The sequence below is a fragment of the Pelodiscus sinensis genome, chromosome 13 (assembly GCF_049634645.1).
Source record: "Pelodiscus sinensis isolate JC-2024 chromosome 13, ASM4963464v1, whole genome shotgun sequence".
Taxonomy (NCBI): domain Eukaryota; kingdom Metazoa; phylum Chordata; order Testudines; family Trionychidae; genus Pelodiscus; species Pelodiscus sinensis.
The window spans coordinates 24,562,068-24,573,879 of NC_134723.1; the positions used below are offsets into that span (position 1 = coordinate 24,562,068).

Genomic DNA, 11,812 nt, shown 5'->3' on the forward strand with positions numbered 1-11,812 from the left:
TAGATCCCTTTGAATCGCAATGAAGTCAGTGGGGCTCCACGTGGGCACAAAAGTCTACCCATGCTCATGGCAAGTCAGGACATTAACTTCTCCCATGCTGGAAAGCCTAAGTAAATATTACCAGGAATTAAAAAAATTGAAAAAAATTGAAAACACACTTCTAAAGAATTATGTTTTAAAAATTCAAGACACTGCTTAAAGGACTGGCCTATAGAAATTGGAGCTCTTTAAAACTGAACAGTTACAAAATATTCAAGCTGGCAGTGCTTCTTTAAAAAGAGGTGAAAGATAAACAAGTAATTTGTGAAGTTCAAAATATAAAGGTTTAATAAACATGTTTACCAATTTACTTCCTCCCTTAAAATTATATAAATAAATGTTTAAGACAAAAGTTGTCTTTTTAAAAGAGCTAAGGCAAAATCCTTCATGCAACATACATACTGTAATATAGTTATCTAAATAGATTTAAAAAAAATTCTAGAAGCACAAACAATTTCAGCATAATTGTATGGTAATGGAATTGGTTCAGGAGCGTGGAAAAGGGGATAAGAGATATATAAAAGATCTGTGAACAAGGAAGCACTATAACTAGCAGCAAGGTGGGGTTGCCTGGATGGTCAGCCCTTCATTTGAATGCAAATGTAGTTATGAGGCAGGCATTTATCCTGACGTCAGATGTCAGACAAGATCTTGGTAAACCATTACCACTAGCACCTGATGAAAACAGTTGTTGATAATACAGGATGAGGTAGAAGATTCTAAGTAGAGTGTCATTTATTAAGATCAGGAATAGATTTTTTTCTTTTAAAAAGAGTGAAAGAAAACACTGATGAACAGGATGTCTTAAAAAGGTATTTTCACCAGTTTCAAACATCATGTATGTCAGTTATCTGTTGGATAAAGAAACCAGCATGTATCCAGGATCCGTAAGGTGCAGCAACAATCTATCAATGCAAAACTTTGTCTCCACTCCATCCTATTCAGATTACATGGGATATCATCATGTGCCAAGCATGGACAACCAAGGACAGTCTTCAGGAGCTTGGGAAACTCACTACAGCACGCAAAGGGAGGATTGGAATACTTATGGCCCAGGACCCTCCAGCACAGTTACGGCTGCACAAATCAATAGCTCATCTCCTGGGCAAGTTTCCTACAGCTCTACTGATTACAACTCCCTTCATCCTGCTGGATCTGCAGTTTTACCTTCTGTAGGTACAATTAATGCAGAGCAAATCTCTCCCACCATTCAAAGGCACAACTCTTATGAATGGATGAGAAAAACACAATCTACTACTGCAGGTAAGGGAACTTTCAACCTCCTAAAACATTTTCTATTATTTTTCACCGTTCTCATTTATAATGAGTCTTAATTGAATCTCATATTTAGCTGGATTATATTTAATCTAACACATTATAACTATTATTTCAACTAAATCTGCACTAGTTTAACTTTTATAACTGTTTTGTAATGTTGCTTGTGTGGCATATCTACTGTTTTCTACTTTGGATATGGCTTCATTTCACAAACTATAAAGTGATCTTCGCACATAGTCTATAATGCACTTTAAGAATCTTTTGGATGAAAGAAATTGTACACACAAAGTATCAAAGTTACATGCAGAAAACAGTATTCATAAAAATTATTTCACTAAAAGAAAAAGCATTTAATAAGTTTTATAGGAAAGTGTTAAATGTAGTTTTAGTAGTTATATTTGCAGAAATATTATGTTACTGTCTTGCCAGTTACTGAACAATAAATGTTTTGACATCTTCCATTTTTGGCTCTATTCTTTAAAAGAAAATTCAGTGTAGACTCCTCAAAATTATGATCAGTAAGCTATTTTTTCCTGGTGTTAATATATTTTCTATTTCATTGGTGGATTTATTAATTGAGTAGATTCATTCCTGACAAGCAATCATCCTTAATTATGAGTTTATTGGTGTATACATTTTTTGCAGACACGACAAATCCAATAAAAGGGAGAGCTAAGAGCATTATTTTTAGTTGTCTTGAAAAATATTTCCATGTGCAATGTGATTTTGTTATGTGTAACAATTAGATATTTAAAAACCTCCCTTGTTCAAACTTTCAGAGCTAGAGTACTCAATTTCGTGACAAGCCCCAATGGCAGACTAATCTTTCTGTGTAGATCAGCTAGGCAGAGATTAGGTGCAGCAAGGCCTGCCACTTGCTAAATCTACTGTTAAAGTTAAAAATAGTGTGTGTTACACACCACTAAAGAAAATGGCGTAAGGAAAGAAGGGCAATTACAACTGGAACGATTTCACAGGATAAAGAAATTCGGTTACGGATGTTATTAATTACTCAAGGATGAGATTAGTTTTGCAATTGTTTCTGAGCCAAAATGTCCATTTTTTATATTTCATTTTTGTTTAAAAAAAATTCTAGCCAGTCTTTAATTCATCCTTGATCAAACTCCACTGAATTATAATTGGACTAATATATTTAGGGAATAATATACAAAAAAAATAAAAAAAACTTAGTTCAATACAGTCCATAAGAACTTACCAACAGTGGAGGCCACTAATAGTCCCAGACCTTGTAAAGACTTACACACAGGCTTAATTAAATGTACTGTAACTCTAATTCAGCCAAACATTTAAGCAGATGTTTAAGGGTATCTTTATTCAGCAAAGCACCTAAACACACCCTTAAATGTGTTGTGAACACAAATGGACTGTTGAATTGAGGCCTGTGAATAGCCTCAATTTAAGGGACTGTTAAGCAGATAAATCTTTGCCTGCTCAGGGCTTCATCATCCAGGGCCCAATCCTTTGAGGTGTTGAACACCTTAAACTCTCCCATTTGACTTCAATAGTTTGAGTTTGCTTAGAACCTCATAAGATCAGATCCCAAAATGTTTTAATCTTGTTAAAATTAAATGCCATTTGGGAAAAGATACGTACCAGATGCAATATGACAAAATGTAGTTCAAGCAAGATTCCAAAGAGCTTGATGTTAGTACCATATAGGTCACTAATAAATCTATATTTACACGTGGATTTACAATTTGCTACAAGGTCTCTACATACAAAAACCTAAATAATGCTTTCTCTAGAAGATACTGCAATAAGAATTAAGACATCAAAGATGAAAAAATCTGTTGTGTCATCATATCCACCACTACCATGTAGAACTGCTCCCTCATATGTATAAACTAGAGCTCTGTTCTGTCTAGATTTCTAACACTAGTCTACCTAGACTATTTCATTGTTTGATACAGCTTATTGTTAGGAAACTATATCTGAAATATACAGCCCAGATTCTACAAAGATTTCATATGTACTTAGTTTTATTCATTGTGAATAGTCCAACAAAGCTCAACTATATTTAAGCACTTGTAAGTCTTCACATGATTGGAGCGAAAATGTATTAAATAAATGAGAGAACTTTCCTAAATGTAGTACTCAAGATATCAGCAGGGATTACAAAAAGAATGCAAAATCTTTTCTCTTAATGTATTGAATTTTGACGATACATTTTGTACAGTACATCAAAAATACCACATTTTGGTGGCTATATTTTAAATTCAGTTGCATCCATAGCAAAACCATTAAAAGTGATAACTCACCAAATATACAATTCTCAGGAAGAAAATACTGTAATTTAAAAAAATTATGATTTGAGACTTTTCAATATAATGAACTCACACTGAAATTTAATGATTTATGTATTTTTGTAAACAATTACAAATTATATAGTCTTCTAAAACTATTTTAAAAGAAAATGTTAAATTACATTCTTCGATAGCTACAGTGCAACTATGTTGGATTTTAACATCTAACACATTGTGAACAAGAATTTTTTAAATGCAAATTGCATCAAGCCTGATGCCTTTCAAGACAGGCTGCCACAAACAGAAAGGAACACATCCCTACTCCCCATGATCAAATCCTGTACTCCTTGGAGTAAAAAACAAACTCCCCATTGATTTTAATGGTATAGGGTCAATTTATTTTTAATCCAATGCAAGTAATGGTGTAAAATAAAACTTAATGTTTCCTTTTTTTGTATTATATTCTGGGAGGGGTGGAAAGGAAATGGAGGGAGGAAGAAGGACACATTTGTATAGAGGTCCAGATAATGTACTTCAAACCTCCTAAGAAAAGTGAATATGGAAATTGTAGGGGGAGCAATCTGGAAGACATACTTAAAAAAATATCAGCATTTGGACTTACTGTTCACAAGAGTGAAGAATATTCATGTATGGCTTGCAGGAACAGACCTTAGACGTGTATTCTGTTTCTACATATTACATACATTGTATAAATATGTGTGCACTTAAATATACAACTGTACCATTAGTTCAAATGTCCTCACAATAAAAATCAGTTAGAAAATGAAATAGAAAAGAAGTTATGAGGAAAAGTGCCAGGTCCCAATTCTAATGCTAATTAATTTCACTTTGTAATCCAGTTGTGACATCTATTTTTCCCCTGGGCTATGCTATCTTGGGTTTTGAGGCCTATCTGTCATATTGAGGCAACAGACCCTTTTAACACTTCTCTTTTCTTTGATATGCAGCCCTGTCTCTTCCTTCTCTCTCTTTTCTTCAGGAGTTATACTGCCGGAAAGGGTGATGATTTTCACAGCAAATAAAGAGGCCTTCTACTAGTTTTATTGTCTTCAGAAGAAATGCTCTGTGAATTTTATGACCAGGGGGAATGGGATAAACTGTTCCCTCTATACCACCCTCCTGAACATTGGTTATATTTACTAATTATGGAAAAGCTAGACTAACCTTGCTGAATTTTAACTCTTATTTTCACAAGTTAGACTAATGGCTTACAGTGTAATTGGAACATAAAAGCTTGACTATTGTTAACAGAGCATGCCTCGCTTATGTTAAATGTTTCAAAGCCAGGACCTTAGCCACCCTGTCAATATGTGGGTTGAAATATTAATTAAACTTACATCACCTATATATATGTCTTTCAGTGAAACCAATATTTTCTATTTAAAATAATAATGGATTTAGGAAATCCTCTTAAATTTGTAGCTTCAGATTTTAGATAAACCACCAGGTTCAAATCAACTGTGCTGTAGAGTACAAATTGAAAAGTGATGATCAAAAGAAATATTTCTTCATTTATTTCTATCCCTTTCTTTTTTTCCTGAGATGAAAGAGAGTCTGACATTTGTTTAGGGCTTGTAAATTCCAAACCAATTGGCTTGTGTTTCTGAATGTGAAAGAGGTTCTTGATAAGATCTTCTTGTACTCTTTTGTGTGGCGTGTGCTTCATCTTAACACCTCAATGGAGTTTAGGGAACCACTTTAAAGGATTCTTTGTCCTACAGTTTGTCCCCAAAAAAACTCACATCAAAAACAACCTGGGAAGATCAGAAGGATTTATAAAAAAACAAAAACAAAACCCACCACCTACCAAACACACCATACACCATCCTCCCAATCAACTCTGGAAAGTGCTAAAAGTGAACAAAAACATTAGAGAATGATCTCTCTGAATTAACATCTGATAATCTTACCAAAAGAAAATGTTCAAATATGAAAGCTTATCTTCCAAACACCAAATAATAGTCATGATAATATCATTAATCCAGCATATTTATAAGCATCTTTTATCTAAGTTTGTGGTAGGATAGGGTGATGTTTAGATTCTTTTGTACACTAATGTTAGGGCCTGGGATGATACATTATCAAGGACCTTCAGATTACAATAGTAATTAAAGACAAAACTATGTAGCACTCTGTACTCTGTAAGGTCTAGCCCAACAGGCATTCAACACCCTGCAAACTTAGGGCCTTTATTTTGCAGGTAATTCTAATTAAATGTTATTGAATATGTGTCATAGAGCTGAACAAAGTCATTGAACATTTTTACTATCTGTTTTTAGCAGAACATGTCTTTAATTTCTATATTTGGAAGAGATGTGAAACCCAAGTCTTTATTTCTTATGACACCTTGGTTATACATCTCAACCAAACATGGCATTAGAGCATGTTTCTTTAAAAAAAAAAAGAAGAAGAAGAAGACAACAATGAAGAACATGATGGTGGCTGAATATGAATTTTAGTGCTGGGGGAAGTTGCTCCTGTGATATGATTAGATAGATAGATAGATAGATAGATAGATAGATAGATAGATAGATAGATAGATAGATAGATAGATAGATAGATAGATAGATAGATAGATAGATAGATAGATAGAATGAACAGACATCACTACACCTGGTAGTGAAATACAGCAACCTCTGCTTCAGAATCCTCTCAGAAGAAAGATGATATAGGATATTTACTTTGAAAAGTAATTATGCCAGCTGATTATTTTGCACGTATAAGTAACAAAAAGTAACTGGGGAAAATTATTTAGAAACGAATGCCTAGAGCAATAATAGAAGCTAAGGAAAATTAAAGTAGCTAAGGAAAATTAAGGAAATCTGAATTCTGCTCACACCTATGCTATCAGCACACTGTGTAACTCTGGGTAAATCTCTCAACCTCACCTCAGTTTCCCAATCAGTAACAGAGAAAATAATCCCAAATGGGTAGTATGAGGCTGAATTCATTAATGTCCATAAAGTTTGTGAGCTTCTCAGATAGAAGATGCTACAGTCAAAGTATTAAAATACGTGGGTTTTTTTCTTACACAGGTAAAACAAGAACAAAAGAAAAGTACCGAGTTGTTTACACGGATCACCAAAGACTAGAGTTAGAAAAGGAGTTTCACTGCAACAGATACATTACAATAAGGAGGAAGTCTGAACTTGCAGCCAACCTGGGACTGTCTGAAAGACAGGTAAATGGAAAATATACAAGATTTTTCTATATATTTCATATTTACAGGCCAGGTCCTATTAATTATAGCATCAGAGATGATAAACCAGTGTATTCAGTGCTGATGTTCTATAAGTAATACAGAACCAAGACACAACTGATTGGTTGCATCAATGCAGCTGCCATGGCTATAGAAGCGAGAAAATGCTAAATACACATAAATAACAATTTTTAAAAAAAAGTCTGCAGTCATATATGTTTCCTCTGGTTACTATGTGGGCAAAATTTTCATGACTGAACATAAGGAATTAATTTCAACTATAGTCATGGAAAAACAGTCCTTGATTACACTCTAGGTAACCACATTTATGCAGATGGAATTTTTAAAAGACCCAGCATTGTTTTAATTCTGTCCATTATAACTATGGCATTCTGCATTTTGCTTCATTCTTGCAGTCGCAACAAAATGGTGACCCAGAAGAGATCTACAGCATCACGCTCAGTTCAGCTATCAGCAGACAGAATGAAAATGGAGAATGCAAATAGCAATAAAACATAAATATATATATAATTAATATTATGATCATTATATTAATAATTATTAATATTGTCATTGCTATTAATATTGTTATTAATATTATTTTCTGTGGTCCATATCTGCCTTTGATCAATATGAGTTCAGTGCCAAGATTAAGGGCTTTACATAGCCCTGGATAGTTAGCAGTTTTTTCACTACTGCTCAACACTCCCGAAGTAGCACGCAGGTTACTGTAAACCAGAAGTTTTAGGGCCAAATTCTTATTCTTAAGTACAGCTGAGGGCCCCGATTCAGGAAAGCACTCAAGCACATGTTTAAATTAATCTCTAACGTTAAGCATATGATTAAATGCTATTCTGAATAGGGATGTTTTCCTGAAATGGGGTCAAGGTACATAGGCACTGTTCAGGAGAAATCTATAGGGACTCCAGAAATCACTAGACTGGTTACAGAACCTGTGGAGCACAGCTCTGTGGTGTGTGTGGGCATGGGCCATCAATAATGCAGGCAAGAGAAGGCACAGCCTTCCCAAAACTGCCTACATGACCATCCACTTAACACTGGGGCTGTGACACTGCAGCCTGGATTCCCCCAACTGTCGGGGAAGGCAGGGGCTGCAGCACAGCGGCTCAGCTTCCTCTCGCCGCCAGGGAAGGCTGGGGCTACAGCCTGGCAGCCTGGCTCCCCGCGGCCACTGGGGAGGGATGAGGCTGGGGCTGCAGCACAGCAGCCTCGGTTCTCTATTTGGCCAGGAAGTATCGGAGTGGGGGTGAGTAGGGCTTGGCTCCAGGGGTGGAGCCTTGGGCAGAAGAGGCGGAGCTGGAGCTTGACTTCCCCAGTTGGGCTTTTACCTGCCGCCCATTTGTGTGGGACATAAACTAGTGCATTGCATCTCAGAATCCCACCCCTCGCACAACACAACTTGACCAGTTCTGTTAAAGTCTGTAAAAGGAAACAGGATTTGGTATATAGAAAACAAAAAACTATCACCTCTCTAATACTTTAGTGACCAAAGTGCCTTTTCCCTGCATGGGCAGATCTAACCAAGACAGTGTTTCTTAAAGGGTGTGCCGTGGCACACCAGTGTGCTGCAAGGCAGTCAGAGGTGTGCCGCAGAGATATGGTGACTATACGTCCCTTTTTTTCCGGGACAGTCCCAGATTTAAAGACTTCCAGTGCTAGCATGGCACAGCAGCAACTCCCTGCCTCCACCCAGCACATAAGCGGCTCCCTTGGTGCTTTGCACGGGCAGCCAGGGCCACTGCCAGTGGCGCACAGTGTCCAGAGCTCCGAGCTCCCATGCAGCACGTGCTGCCGTCCGACAACCCCCACACCCCGCATGGCTCTTCCTTCCCGCTGCGGGACTGCCTCCACTGTGCACCACCAGCCCAGCCTCCTCCATCCACAGGAGGCCGCCACTGCTGCCGGAGAAGGAGGGGCACTGGTCAGAGCTGGTGAGCTGCCCCTGGGAGCTGCCAGAGACCGCGCAGAGCTCGGCTGGAGCACTGCAGAGCAGGCTATGTTCAGGCTCTGCTGGTGCGCTCTGTACACGGCCCTTTCTCCCCCCGCCTCTTCCCACTCCGCTGGGGGAGTGGCAGTGCATGGACCTGCTCCACAAGCCAGATCTGGGAGGGTGGGGACTTTCTCCACCTCCCCTCCACGCTCCTCCTAATGGGAGCCAAAGCTAGTGTGGGGACTGGAATGTGGCACTAACATTAGCACTATGGGTGGCCCAGCTTCAGGCCCGGCAAGCGGTCCTGCCTTGGAAGCAGCTGGGGCCAGCGCTGCGGGAACTTCTGGGGCCCAACCACAGACTCCAGCCCCTCAAACTGGAAGGAAGAAGGTGGGGAAGGGGTTTGGAGAGAACTAGGGGGAAGGAGGGTGGGAGTGGAAGGGGCTTGTGCTGAGGAAAGGAGGGCAGGGCAGCAGAAGAAAGGGGAAGGCACCAAGGGTGCATCTGGACTACATGGCTCCGTCGACGGAGCCATGTAAAGTAGTTTACTTGACATAGTCAATGAAGCGGGGATTTAAATAATCCCCGCTTCATTAAAATAAAAATGGCCTCCGCGCTGTGCCAACAATCAGCTGATCTGGCACAGCGCAGCAGTCTAGATGCTAATTGGTCGACAAAGGAAGCCTCGTGAAACGAGGTTTACCGGAGCGGTCGACAAAGTCTTCCCTTGTCCATTGCACCACGTCTAGACTGCCACGCTGTGCCGGATCAGCTGATTGTCAGCACAGTGCAGTGGTAATTTTTATTTTAATGAAGCGGGGATTATTTAAATCCCCACTTCATTGACTATGTCAAGTAAACTATGTAAAGTACGGAGCCATGTAGTCTAGACGCACCCCAAGAGACAGGGTGGAGGAGATACAAATGCCAGGAGGCCAAGAGGAGACAATGAGGAAAAGGGCAGGAGGAGGGTAGGGAAATGTCAGTGGGGGTGGGTAGGTGGAGGGGACAGGGTGATGCTGGGAGAGGAGGGGGAAGGGCATTGAGAGCAAGAGAAAGGAAGGGGAGGGGGAGATGCTGAGAGAAGAGTTGAAAGGAGGGGTGGGCATGAGCAGGGCTCTCCAAACCGCGGCGAGCCCTGCTCGCCAGCCATGCTGTCCAGCGATCTGCGCATGCGCAGATTGTTCTGCACATGCGTAGATCACCCGAACCTGGCTCTTCCGGGTTACAATCTACTCGGCAAGTAGATTGTATTATTTGTTGAGCCCTGGGCATGAGGAAGGCGGGGATGGAGCAAGTCATGTGTGAGGGCACAGAGAGGCATGAGAGGAACTCGGGCAGAGGGGGGTGAGGGGATGGGCATTAGGGAGAAAGAAGGAAAGGGGGCAGGGGCAGTGAAGGAAGGAAGGAAGGAAGCACCAGGACGGTGCAGGGGTAAGGGAAGGTGCAGGTGCACCAGGGGATTCTGGGGGTGAAGCAGAAGGGCAGACACCTGCAGGAGAGACACCAGCACCAGAGGAGAGAGGGTTCGGTGGGGGCCAAACTCATCCCGTATGGGTAGGAGGATGGTGGGAAAAGTTCTTAGAGAGGGTTATTTTTACTTCTGGTCCTGTGTCCATCTTGACCCCGAGAGTCAGGGGCATAGTAAACAGAGGGCAGGAGGTGTAAGTAATGTGCCCCTAATTTTGGTTCAGAAAATAATGGTCACCATACATGGAGAGAACAGAGTTCAAATGGTCGTCCTTAAAAGGGGCAAGCTTCCTTTTTTTTGCTCTACAAAAATCCTTGGTGTTCCACCATAAAAAAAAATTATTGTTTGGTGTTCCTCGGTCTTAAAAAGTTTAAGAAACACTGAACTAAGAGATCTTTCTTTTAAAGAGCATTATGTGTTGTCTTCTAAGTAAACATATTCAGCTCTTTTGAATAGTCTTCTTCTTTGAATAGTCTTTTCCTCCACGTGCAGCCTAAGAGACAACATGAAGTAAAATGAGATCAATAAAGGAAAAAAAGGACAATGATGCATAGATATGCAATTCAGCTCAGGTCACCCATCTAAAGGAATATAGCAAAAACACAAGAGCCTCTGAAATAAATCAATGAGGACATAAGAGAGATAGATATATAAGATAATGAATGATATGGTGAAGGTAAACCCGAGGTCCCTATTTATCCCTTCTCATAATAAAGATTGTGATGATACACAATTAAATTGCAAAGGCAGCAGATTTAAAACTGAGAAAAGTTAACTCTTTTTATATGCATAATTTGTCTGTGGAACTCACTACATTATATATCATTGAGCTCAAGAGCAGAGCAAGATTTGAAAAAATGCAAACATCCACCATTATATTAAATAGTTTTGGGGCTTTTTTAAAGTGTGGAATATAATAAACCCTTATGCTTCAGGACATAAATCAACCTCTAATTAACAGGGAATAGGAAGAAACTTCTCTTATGGACAGATTCCATAATTGCACCTTCCTCTGGTACTGGCCATTGACAGAGAAAAGATAGTGGAGTGGAGAGACCTTTGGTCTTTTCCAGTAAGGTAATTCCTATGTTGCTGTAGTTATAATTAAAACACAAAAATTATCTAAAACATGGGCAGACATGAGAAAGTAATAATGCTTCTTTAGCTATAATAAGGTTGTATAATAATAAACATAACTTTTTTACTCCTTAAAGCTAAGTTTTCATTTTCGGTTGCTAATGTTATTGCAGATAGCTCTAACTACTTTTCAAATTTAAACACACATTGTTTATAACATTTCAGGTGAAAATCTGGTTTCAGAATCGCCGAGCCAAGGAGAGGAAAATGATCAAGAAGAAAATCTCTCAGTTTGATGGCAGTGGGGGCTCAGTTCAGAGTGACTCAGGTTCAGTCAGCCCAGCTGAGATATCTAACTCTCTATTCCCACCACTACATGCAATAAATGGATTACAGCCCATTGAGATATAGCAGGTTATAGTCTCAGAATGAACAAGAGAAAGTGAAAAGGATTCATCTTTTTGCTGGTTTTGAAATGTCAATTTTGAAAAGGACAATCCTCATTCAACTTG

At 39.3% G+C, this 11,812-nt stretch overlaps 1 protein-coding gene across 1 annotated transcript; it reads left to right on the forward strand.

The window, feature by feature from the left end:
- Positions 1–790: 790 nt before the first annotated feature.
- Positions 791–11,711, forward strand: CDX4 (caudal type homeobox 4). The gene is made up of 3 exons (XM_014580139.3): positions 791–1,302; positions 6,638–6,783; positions 11,526–11,711. Exons 1-3 carry the CDS (start codon positions 876–878, stop codon positions 11,709–11,711), a joined length of 759 nt encoding a protein of 252 aa, XP_014435625.1. The 5' UTR covers positions 791–875.
- Positions 11,712–11,812: the final 101 nt, after the last annotated feature.